The sequence below is a fragment of the Palaemon carinicauda genome, chromosome 5 (assembly GCF_036898095.1).
Source record: "Palaemon carinicauda isolate YSFRI2023 chromosome 5, ASM3689809v2, whole genome shotgun sequence".
Taxonomy (NCBI): Eukaryota; Metazoa; Arthropoda; class Malacostraca; order Decapoda; family Palaemonidae; genus Palaemon; species Palaemon carinicauda.
In genome coordinates, this window is record NC_090729.1 from 115,970,001 (window position 1) to 115,991,880 (window position 21,880).

A 21,880-nucleotide genomic window follows, 5' to 3' on the forward strand; every position below is an offset into this window, starting at 1 on the left:
TATTTCACTGAAATCGAAACTTTAAGTGATTTGTACCTGAAACACGCAATCCTATCCTTCATTAAAAGGTAGTAATTGCGAAAACAGTTTTACAATGCAACAGAAAAACATAATGAAAGATAAAGAATTCAGTGGCTGGAAAAGAGACTAAACACTAGATCAAATAAACTACGTTTAAAATCTCTCACCGCATAAAGCCTGGGAACAAGAATAAAACTCTAGAAACGTTTTACCTTCTTCCCCTACAGCGACTAGGGAGAAGAGAGAAAAACGAGAACAACGTTACCCGCTTGAACGAAACGTTTATTCTCCTCTCTCTCCCTCCGTCTCTATCTCTCTCTCTCTTCTCTCTAGACTTAGAACCTGAGAGAAGAGCCCAATATATATCGTTAAAACAGATTATTTGCTAAAGGAAAAAACTGAAAGGTTTCCCAAATAAAAAGATCCTTTATTAGAATTAAAACCATTTAAGCTAAGAAAGAATGAACGAAATGCTAGAATCGGTTTACTCTTACTTCAACGTGAAACCGTGAAATACTCTCTCTCTATCGTAACGATAGAGCGCATGTTGAACGTTCTGAACGTCAACAACTGCGGAGACTAAACTAAACGTTAGTTCATCTTTGAAAACAGTACGAGACTATCAAAGAAATTCTTTCAAAAACATTAAAATTCTTAAAAGGAAAATACGATATGACGGGCTCAATGTTAAATAACTTCGGTTCCAAGCAAGGACCGCCTACTATTAGGAAAGGTCGCATATAAACAAACATAAAAATTAATTTTTATAAGTTGTTAATAAATGGAAAGTTAATCGAAGAGGCCTATAAAGGCGGAGAGATATAAAATAAATAGATCTATAACTCGTTAAGCAAAATTACCAAAAACCTAAACACACTTCCGTTTAAGGGAAGGGTCGGCCATTTAAAAGTGAAAGAGAGTCCATACTCTCTTCGTCACCAACACTTCCGTCTAAGGGAAGGGTCGGCCATTTAAAAGTGAAGGAGAGTCCATACTCTCTTCGTCACCATAATTAAATTCTATCCAAAACGAGTTCAAGTTTTGAAATGAAGATAAAACCCCCTGCATAGCAAAAGCTCAAAACTGGAATAGTGTACTTCACCAAATCGTTGTGAAAACAAATCCAGTTAGGGACGGCGTATTCAGTAGGTCTTGCCTGTGGCACGACAGAGGGAAAATTGGTTCGTTGTTGACATCGAGTACTTGAGTACCTACTTGACAGATGGCGCTGTTGATATACACCCCCACCTGTATAGCGATCGCTGGCGTATTCCTCCCGTAGATTTTTTCTGTCGGGGCAGCAGGGATGCAGCTATATGATCATCGGGTAAGTTTGATATTGAAAAAAGCAGTTTCAAAATGGTGTAGAAACGAGAATGAATACCGTACTAATAAAAAAAATAAATTGGATAGGAAAGTAGGAGGGATGGAAATGGATAAAAAGTTAAAAATGGAAAATGTACATCTGTAAAGGATTTTTAGTATTACATATTATAGGACATTGGATTCCAATCACCCACGTCTTCTCGATGAAAATTTTTCTTCTATGACATGCAACTTATTTGAAATTCTAGAGGTCATCTTTTATTATAAAATCCCCTTTGAGAACCATATTTCTTCTTCAACTGTTAAAGAAAATAGGCAAACAGTTTGGTGTTGAATAAACCTTCCGAGATTATTTTGGAAAACTAAATTGATGAAGTATTTCCTTGTTTTGGATATTAATTACCCTGTCTGATTGTCATCTTAAATTGTTGGAGAAAAACTGGGTCTACTACATTCCTTATCTCTGATCTAGATATCTACTGGTACAGTGGTTCAATTAGTTCACTGTGCAAACCACATAAAATTTTTCATCATTCTGATCATCCTCTGCATTCTAATCTCTCCAGATCATATACCCCACGATGCTAGACTAGATCCAGTTAATACTAACAGTAGTCTTCTTTTACTAAAACCTCAATACTACATATTCAAAAAATTTTAATATGGTTGTGACAAAATTGGGGAAATTATCTTCCTAACAACATAATCGAATCAGTAGAACGCAAGTACTGTACTGGCTTTTCAAAATATTGTTGCAAATGGTTTAATACATATAAGGCTGGCATCATTCATGTTCTATAGCTTATGCTATTATTTTGCTTTTAAACTCAATTTGTTTTATCCATTACTGTTTTACTTTTAATAGTTTATTCTTACAAATTTCTTTTGTATACCGAGATGCTTTCACTATTAAGGCCCTTTATATCACAGCCTTCCACTTCTTCAACTAGGGTTGCTGTTTGGCTTGTAGAGCAATAACAATACTGTAATAACTAGAGGGGCACTCGGTAGAGCGCAGACCTTCGCCGCGGCAGCTCATTTCTCGACCTTTAGCTCGACCGTGATCTTGACCTTCCAAAATCTGACAAATTCGGAGATAATTTGTATTTTTCCTAACCATACAAACCTTAGCTAATTACATTGGGTTTACCTTTTAGCGTAGCTGAAATGAAGAGCCAATAGTTTTTAACGAGGGTTAATTACCCCCGCGCTAGTTAGCGGGGGTAGGGGAAGGGATAGCTTGCTACCCCTCCCCCCCACACACCGGTGATTTGCTTCAAATCACTTAGAGGTAGGACTTGACTTGGGGGCCAGGGTTGGCGGGCAAATATGTGTACAGTAAATAGCTAAGGTTTGTATGGTTAGGAAAAACACAAATTATCTCCAAATTTGTCATTTGTTCCGTAACCGAAATACAAACCACGCTATTTACATCGAGTGACTTACCCTTAGGAAGGGTGGAAAGTCCCCAGCCTTACTGACTTCGGCTTTGCCTGGGGACTCAGTGAGTAGCACTTGAGAGAAGGAGCCCCTGCACCTCACAAGTTCCTTGCTTCGCTGGGAACGAGTGGCATACATAAGTTGTGTGTGGAGGAAAGTGTGACTCGTCCTATGAAGTTGACCTTGAGACCTTTAGATAGGAATCTAGGATAGGACGTTCCCAATACCACCTCGTCAGGGTATGGGGGATGCAACAGTATTAAGCTTAATACTAGGAGCACAAAGAAGCATGGGTTACCTGCAGAGGTCGAGGTCAGCTATGCGAGGACCAGGATGCTGCTTCCCCAAGAGAGGGGAGAATGAAGAAAGAAGTAAGGGTCATTCACGCAGACTAAAACCGGGTAACAACGCCCTCAACCTACTGCTACTTGTCCATAAAGGAGCCTGAGGTTAGACCAGCTGTTGTGCAGCCACCACAGGGCCGATAGAAAACATATCGAGGCTCCTGTGGGTCACGTCCTGCAGGTAGTGGGCTGTGAAGGTCGTTTGACGCTTCCAGACCCCAGCTTGAAGCACCTGCGTCACAGAGAAGTTTCTCTTGAAGACCAGGGATGTAGCAACACCCCTGACATCGTGTGCCCGTGACGGAGGAGGGTCTGTATTCAAGGCGTGGTGGATAACACTTCATATCCAAGCTGAGATGGTGTTCCTGGTGACCCTCCTCTTCGTCCCGCCTGTGCTCACAAACAATGCTCGCACTTGAGGACGGACTGCAGCCGTTCTCTTTAAGTAGTACTGTACCTCAGACACCTCACTGGACATAGTAGCAGCTGGTCTGGGTCGCTTGTTATAGAGCGGAGACTCGCGATCCTGAAAGAGTCGAACTGAGGATCCGGCACTCCAGGATTCTGAGTCTTGGCCACAAACTCAGGGACGATCCTGAACGTTACCTCTCCCCATCCCCTTGAATGGGCGATGTCGTACGAGAGACCATGAAGTTCACTAACCCGCTTGGCCGAAGCCAAAGCGAGCAGGAAAGCCGTCTTCCAAGACAGGTGGCGATCGGAGGCCTGGCGTAATGGTTCGAAGGGAGGTCTCTTAAGAGCCCTGAGGACCCGAACCACGTTCCAAGGAGGAGGTCTCACTTCCGACTGGGGGCAGGTAAGCTCATAGCTACGTATGAGTAGAGAGAGTTCTAGCGAGGAAGAAATGTCCACGCCCTTCAATCTGAAGGCCAAGCTTAAGGCTGAGCGATAGCCTTTCACTGCCGAGACAGAAAGGCACATTTCCTCCCGCAGATAAACGAGGAAGTCCGCTATTGCTGGAATAGTGGCATTGAGTGGAGAGATACCCCTCCCACGACACCAACCACAAAAGACTCTCCACTTCGCCTGGTAGACTCCCTCAGAGGACCTTCGCAGGTGCCGAGACATTCTCACCGCAACCTAATGCGAAAAGCCTCTCTCCTTGAGGAGACGCTGGATAGTCTCCAGGCGTGAAGCCGAAGCGAGGCCACGGCCTTCTGAAGGACGTTGGAGTGGGGTTGTCTGAGAAGCTCGTGTCGTGGAGGAAGTTCCCTCGGGAACAGTTGACCGATAGTCTGGTCCTGTTGAGCACCCTTCTCATCAGACAGAACGGTGGGAAGGCGTACACGTCGATGTTGTCCCACCGTTGCTGGAAAGCATCTTGCCAGAGAGCCTTGGGGTCCGGGACTGGGGAGCAGTATAGAGGCAGCTTGAAATTCAACGCTGTCGCGAACAGGTCCACGATCGGGGAACCCCACAAAGTCAGGACTTTGTTGGCTATCTGAGGATCCAAAGACCACTCGGTACTCACTATCTGCGAAGCCCTGCTCAGACTGTCGGCGAGCACATTCCTCTTGCCAGGAATGAAGCGAGCTGATAAGTGTTATCGAGTGGACTTCGGTCCACCTCAGGATCTCTACTGCAAGATGGGATAGCTGCTGCGAAAAAGTGCCTCCCTGCTTGTTGATATAAGCCACTACCGTGGTGTTGTCGCTCATCACCACCACGGAATGACCCGCCAGGGTCCGTTGGAACTGTTGAAGAGCCAGAGAGATGGCCTTCAATTCAAGCAGGTTGATGTGCAGGCATTTTTCTGATTCTGACCAAAGGCCTGAGGTCCTCTGGTTCAGAACGTGCGCCCCCCACCCTTCCCTTGACGCGTTCGAAAACAGTGTCAATTCCGGGGGGAGGACGAGAAGACTCATTCCCTTCCGCAGGTTCTCGTCGACCAGCCACCACCGGAAGTCCATCCGTTCCAAAAATCCTATCGGGAACTGAACGTCCGGGGAATCGGATCCTTGAGTCCACCGGGACTTGAGCTGCCACTGCAGGGATCTCATCCTAAGGCGGCTGTTTGGAACCAGACGTGCTAGGGAGGACAGGTGACCTAAGAGACGCAACCACGATTGGGCGGGAAGCTCTTCTCACCTGAGGAAGGGTTCCGCCACCCTCCTCAGCCTTGCTATCCTGTCGTCTGATGGAAAGGCTTAGTGGAGATTGGTGTCTATCAGCATGCCTAGATAACCCAGTCGTTGGGACGGCTGCAGAGAGGACTTCTCGAGGTTTAACACGATCCCCAGATCCTGGCAAAGACCTAGAAGCCTGTCTCAGTGCCGAAGAAGGGTCGACTCCGAGTCTGCTAGGATCAGCCAGTCGTCCAGATAGCGAAGGAGACGAATGCCGTTCCTGTGCGCCCAAGATGAAATCAGGGTGAACACTCTGGTGAACACCTGAGGAGCTGTGGAGAGACCGAAACACAGCACCTTGAACTGGTAGATCTTGTTGTCTAGGCAGAATCTCAAGTACTTCCTGGAAGACGGATGGATTGGGATCTGGAGGTACGCGTCCTTTAGATCCAGTGTGCACATGAAGTCTAGAGGTTTCACCGCAAGTCTGACCGTGTCCGGTGTCTCCATGCTGAACCGAGTTTGCTTGACAAACCCGTTCAGAGCTGAGAGGTCGAGGACAGGTCTCCAGCCTCCAGACCCCTTCTTTACAAGAAAGAGTCGACTGAAGAAGCCTGGGGAGCCGTCGACGACCTCCTGGAGAGCACCCTTCTTGAGCATGGTCTCAACTTCCGCCCGAAGGGCCAGCCCCTTTGCCGATCCTTTGGCATAGGAGCTCAACGACACTGGATTCGCTGTCAGGGGAGGTTGAGATGATATGAACGGGACGCGATAGCCTTGGCCGATCACTGAAACTGTCCAAGTATCGGCCCCGTGTTGCTGCCACCCGTGCACGCAACGTTGAAGGCATCCCCCCACACATGGACACGCAGGGGGACTGCCGCGGCCGCTCCCTCTAGGAGTCTTGCCTCCCCTGGAGGACTTACCGCCCCTCTTGACCTTGGCTGGAAAGGGCTGGGGCTTAGACACCACTTTCTTAGCTGCCGGTGCCTGCTTCGGTGCCTTACGAGGCTGCTGCTGCTGTTGCTGTGGAGCTGGAGGCTTATAGGGCCGAGCTGTAAGGGCCCTATGGAGGAGGGAGTCCATGCTAGATTTCCTCCACCTCTCAGCCGTTCGCTATATATCCTGTGGCTCGAACAGATTCTCCCCAAGGAGGGAAGCATGTCTGAGCCTACAGACATCCACGGCGGGGACCTTCGGGTGGAACCTCTCTGTCACCGCATCGCGCCGCTTCAACACCGAGTTGGCCCACAGGGTGGTGACCTGGTGCGCCAGGAACTCGATGGAGCGGGTGCCCGAGAGTAAGAAAGTCTCCAGGGCCTTCTTATTAGTCTCCTTAGACAAGTCCTCGGAGCGCAATAGGATGCCCAGAGTTCCTAGCAATATATCCAGCCACAAAGTGGCCTGCATGGCACACTTCACGACCTTCTCATGGCTCAGGATCTCCGACGCCGAGAACGACACCTGCCGGGCAGAGAGCTTCTCGAGGAGAACTCCCTTAGCCAGCTCTTCTACGGAGTGATGGAGAGGAAGAGCGAGACTAGACTCACCCAAGATCTCAAAATACCTCCTCTGCCGGAGACGAGGAGGTGGGATGAGTTTGTTCCCGGTAGAGGAACGACTGGAGGAGGCAAGGATCGCGAGCTGGGCATTGGCCCTGGCTCTGGCACTCTTCAATCCCCGAGACCAGGGCAGAGCCGCACTGGTCTTAGGGGCCTTCTGAACATCGAACACTTGGTCCAGGACCGTGTCCTTGCCTTCTCACGGGGCGATCACGGGGTCCATGAACCCGTTGAGTTGCCTCATCAGGATCAGGACATGCCAGAAGGCATGTTCAGATTCCTGCTGGTCTCCTCCTTGCGGGCTGACAGCTAAGTCTCCCGTCCCCGGAATCTCTTCCTGGGGCGAAGCGTGGACGTTCCCCCGGGGAGTAGCGGGTTCCTGGCGAATCCTTGAAGACTATTTCGGGATGGTCTTGGAGTCCTTGGGTTCCCTCCTGGGAGGGATACAGGATCCCAACAAAGAGGTTCGGAGAGCCCCTTCCGCGCGAGACGATTCTCCTCCATGAAGAGAAGGCTCCCCTCTTGGTGCCGAGGGGGAGACTATCGCCTCACTGGACTCACCCGAGGACGGAAAAGCCTCGTCCACGGGAGAAGGAGAAAACGCCTGCGAAGGGGATGGGGCCTTCCCGACAGACCTCTTAGGAACCAACTTCTCCCTGGGGGAAGTCACCACGAAGTCCACTCCTCTCTTTCTCTTCAGCGTAGGTGAGGCAGCCGTTGGTTCGTTCCCCTGATTGGCGAGTGCTGGCTTCATAACCCTCACTAATGCCCGCATCCTCTCTGAAGTGTCTTCCCTGTCCTGCACAATGGTCCTGCGCTTTGGTGGAGGCGATCCTGAGCGCGGTCTGGTGACACGCGTTCCTGCGCAAACAGTCGCGCGGGCGCGCAGGCAAGTGGGCATACAGGCGAACGAGCGCGTGGGCGAGCAAGAACGCTTCGAAGATCGCTGGCGACGTTGGTCAGGAGACCTGGAGCGCGTGGGAGAGTGATTGCGAGCAGGCGATCGGTGGTGCGCTGGCAAACGCTGGCGAGCGATGGCGCATGGTGACGCGTTGGCGAGCGATAGCGCGTAGGTCGCACAGGCGAACGACCGCGCGAGGACGAGCTAACAGAGGGCGACCCATGTCCTGCCAGATCCTCTGGGCGACGGCGCGTTGGAGAACGCATGCGCGCAAGCGATAGGTCACGCGGGCGGTCCAGAGATCGCCGACGCGTAGGAGAACGCTGATGATCGCTGGCGAGCAAGAGGGCGACGCGTGGAATCCTGTGAAAGAACAGTCGGCGCGGCGCGTTCACGAACAGGAACTGGAAGCGCGTAGGCGCGTGGGCAAACATGTGTTTTAGAAACACGCGCTGGTGAACGCGAGCGATGTTGAGCAGGAACAAGCTGAGGATCGCGAGAGCGCTCAGGAGACTGATGGCGCACAACAGGAACTGCAGGATATTCGGAGACCACAGGGGAGCGGTGGTGAGCAGAAGGGCGATGGTCCTCAGAAGAGCGCTGACGAACAGGAGCGCGCTGACGGTCAGAAGAGCGCTGACGAGCAGGAGAGCGCCTGTGCACTAACACTGCAGAAGGGCGAGCAGGGGAACGCTGGCGCGCTGGGCGCTCTTCAGGAACAACAGGTTGAAGGATGTCCTCAGGAGAGCGCTGGCGAGAAGAGGGGCGATCATCAGGAGAGCGCTGGCGAACAGGAGATCGCTGATGAACAGGAGAGCGCCTGTGCGCTAACACTGCACGCGTAAGGGAAGAATCCCTTTGCCCCGAAAGGACCGTTGCCCGTCGGGTGACGAGGTCAGGTTGCTGAACATCTGCCCCAGAAGTTAAAGGTCTGGAAGGCGTAGGAGACCGATCCCCAGAGAGGTCTAATGAACCTGGAGCTGCAGGCTGTTTACGGCGAGGAGAGTCCCCTTCGGAGGAAGAAGGAGAAGATCCAAAAAGGCGCCTCTTAGCACCCTTATAAGGAGACGGGAGGCCCTTGCGACGTAGCGGACGGTGAGCCTTACGGCGAAGGCAGCCACGAGAAAGATCGTCAGGACCATCAGTCCTCCGAAGGGGAGTCTCAGTCAAAGCACTCCCCTTAGAGGGAAGCTGGACAGCAGAAGAGCCCGTAGGACTCACTTCCCCCTTCGAAAGATGTACGGAAGGGGGAGGAGAGCCGTCAGTACCAACATCCCCAACTGCACCTACAGAGGATTGCCCCGCCCCGTCGGAGGCCTCTGCCACCACGACGTCGACGATAGACAGAGGATCTACCTCTGCTATCACCGGCGACTGCTTAACGGCGGCCCCCAACTGGACAAGGTCAATCAGGGCAACCCTGGAGGGCAAGCCCTTAAGCCCCAGGGAAGCCCAAATCTGAAAAAGATCATCGTTAGACAAAGATTCATCAATAACCTTCCCCGGGGGGAGGAGGAGGAACAGCCCCGCTATGGGAGGCGACGCCCTCTCCCGCAACCCAAGGTCGGGAAACAGAACTAGGGCCTGCGCTCCCACTCAGCCAACTCTCCTTAGGAGCCGAACGAGGGGGAGCTTCAGAGTTGGTTTGGGGGGCGAAAGAAGAGTCCCGAGAACCCTCCTCCTTCAAGGCAACCCCGGAGAACAGGAGAACAGTCTCTCTTGGACTACTTCTTATGCCGGCGGCCAAACCTCTCCCACTGGGAGGCTGACCACTCCCTGCACTTATTTTCCTGATCACACCGTCGGCCTCGACACTGCGGGCAAAGGGTGTGAGGATCAGTGTCCACGGCCGACATAAAAGTACCACAAGGGCAGCCGGCAATTCCAGGGCACGTACGCATAGTAATCATAAAGGTGGTCAACTTCTAACACACACACACAAACTGAAAGAGAAAGCAGAAAAAGATTAAAGGCTGTCAACGAGGACGATGGACCGACACGTCTGTTCATCGCCGGAGCCAAAAGTAAAGTGAAGCAAATCACCGGTATGTGGGGGGGAGGGGTAGCAAGCTATCCCTTCCCCTACCCCCGCTAACTAGCGGGGGGGTAATTGACCCTCGTTAAAAACTATTGGCTCATCATTTCAGCTACGCTAAAAGGTAAATCCAATGTAAATAGTGTGGTTTGTATTTTGGTTACGGAACAATTCATAATTTCCAGCTTTTTACATAAGAGTTTCATTACTCTACAATTAAACTTGTGGCCAGGAAGTTGTTCACAAACATATAAAGCAATGGATTGTTGTTCATATTAAATATCAACATAAAACCTAACTTTGATCAAGGCTTACTTTAATCTCCGTCGCATTCTGTTCGCAGTTATGGAATTAAGCTGCAGTATTGATGGTTTCGCGCCCGAAGCTTCATCTGAATCGCTACCTCCACTATCACCGCTGGACATACCGACATAAGTATTTCTTGTGTCTTCGGGTTGTGACACTTTGATCTGCGGTAAACCAGACTTATTTTCTTGCGCCATACGTTCCAGTTCTGAAACAAAAGATGTGTTATGGGATGTATTTCACTTCACTGCCATGATGGAACATACAAACATTAAATTTGGAAATTTTTTTACTAAATACAGAATCTCAGACAAAATTTTCAAAAAATTTAGAAAATTATTTTAATAAATACAGAATCTTAAAGATAAAATTTTCAAAAACCTAAGTTTGAATAATAGATATTGATTACAGTAAAGTATAGGCAAGATCAAACTGCAACAGGAATACTTGCAGTAGTTAACACTTCTCTTGTTGTTTATTTATTTCCTTTCCTCACTGGGATATTTTTCCTTGTCAGAGCCCCTAGGCTAATAGCATCATGCTTTTCCAATTAGGCTTGTAGCTCAGTTAGTAATAATAATAAAAATAATAATTTAATATGCATTGAAATGACTAAAGTACCCAGGAAACCTCAGACTGATAAACTCGATACCCGGCAGAGAATTATAGCCATCAGGATTCCTTGAGCAACTCACATTTGATATTACGGTACTGTAGTTTTTTCTACCTTCAACTGCTCCTGTCTTCAGGTCTCATTTAAGAACAAATACTTCAGGTAAGCACCAAGATTCTCCAAATTTATCACTAGTCTCATTAAGTACTTTATACAATAATGTAGGATCAATAGATTTTGATTAGTATATCTTGAAAAGGATATGTCTGAAATGTGTGGTCAACTTAAAGATATGGGTTTTGTACGTTACACACATCCTACGCCCCTTGGGAGGATGGGGATTATATATCTATGCTATATAGGTAGTAGGTTGGGCACACCAACCACCTGCTAAGATACTACCTCTTGAGAGCTATTGGGTCCTTTGCATGGCCAGACTGTAATACATTGGATCCCTCTCTCTCTCATACTGCTCACTTTTCCTTTGCCTACACATACACCGAAGAGTCTGCCCAATTCTTTCCATATTCTCCTCTGTCCTCATACACCTGACAATTCTGAGATTAGCAAAAATATTCTTCACTTAAGGGGTTAAATACAGTACTGTAATGTAACTGTTCAGTGGCTACTTTCCTCTCGTTAAGGGGAGAGGAAGATTTTTAGCTATGGTGAGCGACTCTTCTAGGAGAAGGACACTCAAAAATCAAAACATTGTTTTCTTGTAGTGCCACAGCCCCTGCACCATTGTCTTCCAGTCTTGGGTTAGAGCTCTCTTGCTTGAAGGTACACTATTCTCTCTTCATTGTTTATATATGACAGATCTAATTTAACATTCTTACTGATCGAGATATTTTATACTGTTATTCATTACTTCCTACAACCTATATATACTACTTTATTTATTTCCTTATGTCCTCTCCTCACTGGGCTATTTTCCCTGTCAGAGCCTACAGCTTACAGTATCCTGCTTTGCTGACTAGGGTTGTAGCTTAGCTATTAATAATAATAAAAATATGAATAGCAAAGTTGCTTTGGTACAGAAGCTTACCTGCACCATCCAATCCAGCAAATAATAGCACCATGGCTGCACCTCAAAAGAGGGGAAAGAAAAGATGAAATGGGGCTAGACAATTCTTACTTCTCATCATAGACCAATGTAACAAAAAGTTATCTTAGACGAGATGCTTCTCGTCCTGAAAAGGAGTTAGGTTCTCCACATAACCTGCCGAGCAGCTACCACTAGTCCTACAAAAAACTGTAATCTTTGATCTAGATATCTATTGGTACAGTGGTTCAATTGTACTGTAGATCTGTACATGAATAATAGCAAGCTCTCTACCCTTTAAACTTACACAGGGAGAAAAAAATAAGTTCATGTAATGTGAGAAATATAAATTTTTTTTCATAATGGGCCATGAAAGTTATCTGGTATCCCAAGACTCCAGCCTTCAAAACTTCTGCTGCTGAAAGGTTCTTCCTATTAAAAATTTGTGTTTAAACAATCTCTCTAACTCCATGAGCGCATGCTCCAGTATGTTTTGTATCCTCAGCCGACAACGGATTACGTTGCCCGATGGTTTCTCGAAGCCAGAAGGATATTCTTGAACTTTTGTTGAGATGCGTGGTGAACATGTCAACTAACCGGGAACCCCACTAAATCAAGTTTTGCCACTATGGGAGGAAGGGACCATTCCATTACTATGAATTGTCCCTGGTAACTGAACTAGTCAGTGATTACATTCTTCCTGCTTATGAAACAATACTGTACCTCCTTGCTTGTTGACATAAGTAATTATGGTCATGTTGCCATTCAAAAACACTCAAGAGTAATCTATCAGACACCGTCGGAATGATTACAGTGCCTGGAGATTCCTAGGGTACATTTCCAGAAGAGGACACGCCTAGAAGTGCTCTTGAAGAGATTCTTGTCTTCCAGCCACCAGGTTGGATTGTCTCGTACTTCCTATTACACAAGCAAAAGAAGATGTAAGGGACCGCTCTTTGCTGACCAGTGTCGCTTCCGACATCACTGAAGGGACAGTTGGAGACAGCCGTGAGGGAAAAGACTATACATCTAAACAGTTGTTACTATTGTAGTTAGCTGGTTGAGAAAAGGTTGCACTACTCCCGCGAGTCTGCTGACAAAGGTGTCACGTAGAAAGACTTTCACTATGTCCATATCTATCAGCATCCCCATCCACTCTATCCTCTGCTTGGGCATTAGACTGGATCTCTCCCATTTCATAACAATTTTCAGATCATGGCTGAAGGTAAGAAGTCTGTTTCGGTACTAAAGAAGCTGCCTCAGTGAGGATAGGATCAGCCAGCCATCATGGTATCATAACAGACAAATGCTGTTGACATAAACCCAAGAAGAGAGGAGTGTGAACACTATTGAACACTTGGGAAGCGATAGTCGGTTCAAAGCAAAGAACTTTGAATTGGTACACCTTCCCCTTGAAGACAAAGTAGAGGGGGTTCCTGTAGGACCAATGGATTATAATCTGAAAGTAAGCGTCTTTCACATCCACATTAATCAAGAAGTCATTCCTCCCAAGGACAGACAGCACAGTTCTTGCCGTCTCCACATCGAAGAGGGTTTGCTGGACAAAATCACTAGAGTTGGAGAGGTCGATGACCAGCCACCAGTCAACTTTACACTAGGAACAAAACACAGTAAAAGCCATCCTGTACAGTATAGCCTAATTTCCACCGCTTCGTTCTCCATCACTGCCTGAGGGCCTTTGTTGAAACTCGGCTGATAAGATGAGAATGTCATCGGAGTCCAGGTGAGGGGAGGATGAGAGCCAATGAATCTCTGGATCTCTACCATCCATAATAAGACTTGTGATGCTGCCACCTTGCCCAACAGATAGCCTAAGTTCTACAGACCTTTTCCTCTCATGTGGGACCAATGGTTTTACCTGTAAATTGGAAATATCCCAATCAATTTCAGGATTAAACCAAAATGAGAATTTATTGGTCTCTTCTCTGAGCATATATGAGAAATAATACATTAACCTAGTCAATGAAGAGTGTCTCGTACACGTTCGTGCGTTTTGTTGGCATTCTTGGGATGGCAACCGCGTTAACTGTGGGATGCGTGCTTGTAGCATACATGTGGACATAGGGAAAGATTCACACTTGTACTGGGCCGTAAGGTGTTATTAGTAGGCCTGACTGACTGGGATTTCACTGGAGAATAATATAACTTTTATAGTCATGGGGTGGAGATACTCTGACGCCCATAAGCAGAATAGTGCGAAGACCATGCTGGTGTCATTGGTTGATATATGATCTACATTAACATTAAATCTGTATCATGGAGGAAAAATCTCCTAGTTCTCTTACATCTGAAATAAAAAACCTGTCCTCACAAGCTTAGCCCATTCGTCGATGGGGATGGTGACCTGTAAGGATTTACAATCTGTGGAGATATTCTAGTGGTTCCTTTAATGAATCTTATTTTGGTTAGTTAATTGCCAAAGCAAGAGGGTCACAATCAAAAAGTATTCTTCGCCTCACTAAGCACAATCGGAAAGAACTTGCCTACAAATACCTGTTTGACCAAATGGCTGCCATCCTTTGTTATCGAGGGCTCAGCTTCTGAAAAGCTTAGACTAGCTCACCCAGAAAGTGTCGTCCAGCTCATCATCTATCCATGAACTCTCACCCATAAGAGCCTAGGGTGGGTAGCAGTTGTCGCCATGGAGTCCCTTGATGTCCCGGGGTCGTCCTTCACCATCGCTGCTGAAGTTGAAGACCTCGGCACCATCTCCTGGGGAGCAGTTCTTCGGCGCCGTCTTGGTATCCTTCTCTCCCTAGGGAGAGGATGGAGCTCTACAAGAAGGGAAAGTCTTTTTCTCGTGTCTAGAAGAGCTGGACATATCTTTGGGCAGAAAGGCGTGCGAAGCTGCTCTGCCACTATCAATGGAGCGGGCTGGTCGGGTATGGCAACTTTGATGTCTTGTTAAGCAAAGTGGGGAGGTTGAACACCTGCTTGTACAAGGGTGAAGAGTATCACCTGTAGGAGGAGTAGGCTGTCTCTGTCTTATATTCTTAGACAGTATCATCTGGGTTATCTCCAGTCGGAAAAAATCCTGCTGCAACCTCTCCGAGCCTCTTGGAAGGAGCGAATTGGTGAAACCATCATTGGACCCTGTCGTTCCTAAGGTGTGACCGGAACGGAACTCCAGTAGGTGGAGGTGAGAACTTCGAGGCACCATTAGTCTCTAGCGAGATCCGAAGAGTGCTGGATGAAGCTGCTGGTGCAGGGTGCTTAACTGCTAGAGTCTGAGCAGAGGTGGTATCTGCCAGACGAACTGCTCTCACCAATTCGGCAAACTAGGGCACGTCCTTACTAAAGGCAGGGATGGAGGATGGAAGCTCACTTGGAGGTTTACGAGCCGGAGACCGCCTGCGAGATTCCCATGGTCTAATCACCAGTGGAGGAGTGTGTGCACGCTTACCTGCCTGTATGTGTACTGGCATATTATCGCGCTCTGTGTTGGTAGGAGATCACGAATGTTCCGCCTTCAATGATGGAGCTCTTCGCTATTGCTTGACGAAATTGTGGTCTACTGTGTTCCTTGCTGCTGCACGGTCACGTACTGCTGGGAGATCATGTGAAGAGACATGCTCGTAGAACAGAGCGCTGCTACAAACCATTGCGAGCGGAAACGGGATCGCAAGCCGAGGTAAAATCACAAGCAGAAGAACGGCCGCGATCATGAACTGGATGATCACAAGCCAGAGCATCGATGCAAGTTGGATCGTGGTCACGAGCTTGAACCTGGTCATACACTGGAACTCTTTGGCAAGCAGGAATCTGTTCCCACACTGGAGCTTAGTCATGCGCTGGAACTCTTTGACAAGCTGGAACCTGTTCACGCAATGGGAAATGGTTGCGAGTCGGACAGCTGTGGAGTCTAGAGGAGTAATCTGCCTGCTGCTTTGGAAGTTCCTCATGTCAGCGCTGTGAGATGGGGGTGACGAGCGATAGTCATGTCAGCGCTGTGAGATGGAGGCGACGAGCGATAGTCATGTCAGCAAAGGACCTCTGGTCGCGAGCAGCGATCTCATGCGGAGATACCACTGTCGCTTGTCAGGACTCCCTTGGAAGTGTAATGAGAGCTCGTGGGAGACCCCAAGGTGGGAACTGGGCGAGGTGAAGCGGCAGGACGATGGACATGAACTCGCAGGGGCAAGCAGCATCATCTTCACACAATCCAACGAGCCACACCGAGAGGCTAGAGAAAGGCATGGGCGAAACCAGACACCTTCTCATAGCCCTACGTGGTGGGGACCACTCCAGGGGACCTAACCCTGAACTGGAAAGGAGTCTCTCGTTATCTGCAGAAACAAGCCCCAAACTCTGGCACCCCTCCGCCGGGTGATCGAGCTCAAAACAAGGGGAAGCACCGTCTTCATCGGGCTAAGCTGAATCAGGGGCATGTGATACACTCTGAGAAGCCAGTGACAGTGCTTTGAGTAGACTGTGATGGGCACGGACGCTAGAGACTCCTCCGGTAGGAAACCTTCGAAGCCCTAGGAGGAGGATCAAAGTCAACCTCTGAGGAAGCCGGTATGCGCTTCCTTTCCGCTCCTATCTGCAACAATATACCCAAGGAAGGCCACAACTGCATAAGATCATCAACAGAAAGATACTTCCCTGCGAAGAAGGGTGGCACCGCTTTGCTAGGGGAAATGGTGGTGTTCTTTAATCCTAAGGGTTGTCCTGGGGTTAAAGGTTCACCCCTCCTGCTCGACCGATCAAGGAGCTTCAGGGAGAGATTGAAGGAAGTCATGGTTTCTTCGACTTCAAGGATAACCCCAAAGGAGAAGAATCCCTCTTTGACTTCTTCCACCTCCTACCAAACCTCTCCCACTCCCTACACTCATTCAACAAGTCATCAGTACAAGGTCATCCTCGGTAGGTCGGGCACAGGGAATGAGGTTCTGTCTCGACCAGAGACAAGATGGTACCGTACTTGCACCCCTTAGATCCAGGACAAGTCCACATAATGACCTGGAAGAAAAAACTCTCACATTCTGAAAAGAGAAAACAAAAGAACTGATTAGTCTAATGACCAGTTAGTTTGAGCAGTGGAGAGACCAATATCCACTCTCAACCGAAACAAAAGCAAAACTGACAAGACAACACAGGTGCATGTGTGTGTGTGAGTGGGGTAGCCGGTACTACCCCCTACACCCCACTAACTAGTGGTGGGGTACTTACACTTCGCTAAAGTCTTATGGCTAGTCGGATCACCTGAAGATAAGCGACCCCAAATAGTTCTCCTGAAGATAAAGGACCCCAACTAGACTCACCTGAAGAATAGAGACCCTGATTTTCTCCACCTGAATATAAGCGACCCCAGCTTATTGACGTCTCCAAGTGATCTATTTTGTCTTATAATAGCTTACTATAAAAAAAGGAGAAAAATATATATTCATTAAAACTACTTTATGAAATATTTGTTAAAAAGAACAAATTTATACAAACAATCCATCTTCTACTAAAAGCAATTTCAGTACAAATATAATCGAACCTACCATTAAAACACCTTTCAAACCACATAAATTGCTGTAAATATGTATTGAAAATTCTCTCTTGCATCCACGCATTTTCTTAATCCTTGAGTTATGCTTGTTCCAATAACTTTCGATGGCCTGTGTGTGTACTCCTGTTTCTGTATTGATAAAGTTACGGGAATGATTTACGGTCTGGTGCTGAAATCTGAGAAGTGATTGAATTTTTTAATAAGCTTTCCACTCATCACTGTATATTACTGAACCAGGCAAAACAACTTTTTCTATGATTGGAAGTAGAATTGCAGCAACACGTATTTCACCGATCACCATATATCCAACACTTAATGCTAGTGTCGACCATTCCAAATACTCATAATGGCCGATTTGGTGCACGTACTCTTTGATATTTGCTTTTGCGTGCAAAGCAAGACTCGTCAATTTGTGCAATTATGCCATTACTACCAAGTCTAACAGGGTTTGCCTCAAAATACTTCATGCAGATTTCTCTGAGAAGAAAACTGTAAATATCAATCATATTTTTTTTCTGAAATGTTTAGAATATTATCCTGAATCAAATTTTGCAGTGGAAGTTTAGATTTAGCAAAAAATGGGTCCTTACAAATAGATATTTTGTTTTTGAATTTAGTATACTCTTTAAATTGGAATTTCTACACATAATTATCTTTTATAGAAGACAGATTAGTCTCTTAGCCATTAAAGAAAAATAAGATTTTTTTTTAAATAACGTCTATTTAAAAAAAAATCTATTTGCTACCTATAGATAAGTTGGTTAGCACTTTCATTGGTTAGTCTCACCATGTCGTTACACTAATAATAATTAACTTATAAACTAGTTAGTTAGCTTGTTAGTCCCATTCTTAGATTTAAATTCCTCACCTGAAGAAAAAAAGACCCCAATTTTTTCCACCTGAAGATAAGCGACCCCAGCGAGTGTTGGGGTCCCCAATCTTCAGGTGATCCGGCTAGTCTTCCAGCTTTGGTGAAAGTATATTCCCTAATAAAGGGCGAAATGGTTTGTATTTAATTACGGAACAACTTTATATTAACACCTAAAATACAGTAAAAACCCTGCAAGTTTACTATTGTAGTAATTAATTATGAAAAATTTACTTCTTTATTTAGTTGAGTATGCCATTTTATTTGCCATTTCAATGTTTTTTAATGAAATTTGAATTATAATTTTGATTAGATAATCCAGGTTTATTGAAATGCTACATTATTATTATTTGTATTGTATTGCTTTAATTTGAGTGACTTGCCTCTATAATTGCTGAGTAAGAAATTTAAGAATAAGTGATTAATAACTTTGTGATCATGTAAAATTTCCGATGACTCGTTTTCATCGTTTGTTGTTAGATTTAGAAAGAATAAGGTTAAAAACAACGACGTCAACAGCCGGTTGTCTTTTCTCAAACCTTTCCTGGATGTTTGTACTAAGTGATAGTCATATATTAAGAAAAATTCCAACTCAACAGACAAATTAAATTAGAGATTGGTGGATACTGGCAAAAGAATAAATAAGGAAAGGCTATGACAGGCTATAAACTGGAATACAGGATTTAGTACAATTGCATGAATTTATGTTAATGCAGGGAAGGATTATATCTTCACTGTATCCGATTTACCTGGCATAGGCCTGAAGCCACAATTTTCCAAGCACTGTACACACACAAGTGGCTAACTATGGCTAACCATGGGTTATCTGTGTAAATTTGAAAGGGAAATTAGAAGTTCTTTCAAATTCTAAATTTAACTTTTACATATCAATTTGTTCAATCCCATTGCTGTGTCAACCATCTCATGAGCAAAATTTTGTCCGAATCTCGCGGGCATAAAAGAACCAAATCATCAATAGTAATGAATTAGTCTATAGAGTTAGAAATGGTATACTTTGACATCAAATTTAACCTTTCAGTAAAATATAAGAAACCAATATGAAATGACACTGGTTTTAATAATGGTAATTAATTTGACTGCCAGCCATTACTAATACTGAAATCACTAGAGTCGCTCTTCATATCAGGGATTTTGCTGTGAGAAAAAATTAAACTTAACACATCATGAATTTCAAGGATACAAGTAGCTCTTAAAAGCATCTCGCTGAAATGCTACTAAAAACAACAACTACACTGACCAACCCAAGGATTTAAAGTAGCACCCTACATGATACGGATAGCTTGCCAACTGACCGAGCGCTTCCTATGACCAACTGCTTATCCAACCTAACATGTGGACTACTGTAAATACGGCTCTTAGCATATGATTAGAAGTACAGGCATATAGATACCAACTTCCTTTTCAAGAATATGTTGGCCTTAGGTTCTTAACTTTTAACTTGAGGTTGTCCATCACTCTGCAACCTAGCCTGTGCAGCTCAAGGACTGCAGTATCACCAAATTTACATTGCACCAATTGCTCTCCCCTAACGTAGACTTGGACACCCCCTTACTTGAACATACCCAAATACTTCCGAACAGCACAATCATAAATTAATACCTCTGAATGGCTTAAGAGCAGAGTTATAACACCTAGGCTGGGGCAGCTTCACAGAAATGCAATGCTCGATAATAGTAGCCATATGCATCTTGTTGCAAGGGTAAAATTATAGTTCGGGTGGAGTAACATTTTCTAACAGGAATAAAAAGTTTTTCTTGCAATAAATTGTTGTTCAAACCATTACTATAATAATAAGCATTAGAAGTATCGGTAAAATTATACTTACGGACGGGACAACATTTCAAACAGGAAATATAGGTTTTCCTGTAGTGAACGAGCTTTAACCGAATATAAACTTAATTTCAACGACAAAAAAACAGAACAACCAGTTTAACTACTTCCTTCCCCACTACACACTCACTAAACCCTAATTTATTATAATTGAAATTAAGTCAAATTTGGTGAAATCACATTAACTACAGGAAAGCATATTTTACTTAGTAGAAAAGCTTTTCCTGTCCGTAACTATAACAAACCATAGAAATGCAATATTGATTAATAGTAGCACAGAATAACATTTTAATTATTCAAGTTCCCCCCACGACTAAGCAAACTTAAAAGTGACGATTTGCAATCCAGCTTAATCTACACAATTAAACATAAAAAATTGGGAGAGCTCACATGAACAGCCTAAAATTAAGCACCTAAAATATAAACCATTAGGCTTCGCCTACAAACACACCCTCATCACTTTCGTTAACCCCAGACCAGGATCCCGAGCGAGCCCTGGCCTTAGTGGCGTGATGCACCCCTGGGGCACTGTCAGGTCTCAAGCGAGAGGAAGAAGATGATTTCCCAGAACGTTTATTCAAGTGACAGATCCTCTCCTCACCATCTTGGCCCTGGGAATCCCGAATTGACACCGTCAAGGGTTCAGCATCTGCCATTACAGTATTGGGTTCATCCTCCTCGGTGCCATCGTCCCTGGAACTGCGACTCCTGTTACACAGGGCGTGATTTGCGGCGTTCATTTCCTATTTTTAGGAATTTCGCAGAGTAATCCCCTAGTACGATTAGTCCTTAAAGGACGTCACACATTCCTCAAAGCACGAGGGAAACAATAGGACGCTACGCAAAGTACCCACCATTCACAACAACAACAGAACAAGTACTGTATCACTGTATGATTTCCTGCCTCAAACGTCAACATTGGTGCACTTATTTTTAGGGCGTTCGCTTCCCTATGACAAAGGTAATAACAATAACAAGTTTAAACATTTAAGATTTGTAAAACTAAATTTATCTAAAATTGTTAGAATTTACACAAAATAAATATAAAATATTCCTTACTTTAAACAATAACTTAAATCAATGTCTAATTTGTTGTACATGTAGTGTTGACACTCCCCGTAGCATAAACGTGAATGCGTCATTTATAAAACAAGTTATTAACGAATTTATCCTGACTTTACTTCTTGACTATTAGTTTCGCACTGCAAATTCATTAAATTAAGTCAATTTCAAATTGTCAATGTAATTTTACTTCATCAAATAGTCGTTTGAGACATTACGTAACTTGCGCATTGCAAGTGTTGCCACAGACCCAAACCAAATCAGCTGATGGCACAACACAACAGGTTTGCCAGTTTGGCCTTTTTTCCGGCCAAAATAAAACTCAAATTTGACCTTTTGTATTTAAATAGGTTGGCCTTTAGTAATATGAAAAAAAGCCGAGCCTTAAATACTATATTTTTGACCTTTTTCTATTAATGGGTTGACCTTTTAAAGCCTCTGTTGATTAGAAATTGACCTTTTCTCATTTAGAAAACCTGGCAACCCTGCAACACAAGTCACGTGTAGTTTAAGATGTTATCTAGATGGGTTCATTAACATTTATTCCATGACAGTAAAGATATGAATGTGAGCCATTTGTAAAGCGTAGTCCAGTATTTTATCCACCAATGAATTATAATCTTTGCCGGGTAAATTGTAATGAATAATGGCATTTTTTTCAAACTGTAAACAATAAATATCTAAGCTAGTGGCACTTTAAATTTCTCTCCTTGGCTGTATGGATAAAGGTCAAGCCATTGCACAATGTCCCAAAGACCGAACGTGTGCACACATGATAAGGACACAAGCTAGGACCTTTCCTAGAGAATCCCATCAAAAGGGGGAAAGAAATCAACTAGGTCGTAATTTATCGTGAAATCTAGTCCCAGGAAGTGACTCACGCTGTGGACCCTCTTATACT

The 21,880-nt window shown here is 45.3% G+C and overlaps 1 protein-coding gene across 7 annotated transcripts in view; it reads right to left on the bottom strand.

The window, feature by feature from the left end:
- Positions 1-21,880, bottom strand: part of LOC137641423 (mucolipin-3-like) — a 120,017-nt gene that overhangs the window by 84,468 nt on the left and 13,669 nt on the right. For 4 of the 7 annotated variants that reach the window (XM_068373954.1, XM_068373955.1, XM_068373953.1 and 1 more), the window contains exons 1-2: positions 20,519-20,844; positions 10,032-10,230 (exon numbers count right to left, since the gene is read on the bottom strand). In XM_068373954.1, the coding sequence (XP_068230055.1) occupies positions 10,032-10,230; positions 20,519-20,657 (338 nt within the window). In that variant the 5' untranslated portion in view covers positions 20,658-20,844. The other 3 variants (XM_068373959.1, XM_068373957.1, XM_068373958.1) reach the window with 3 other exon arrangements.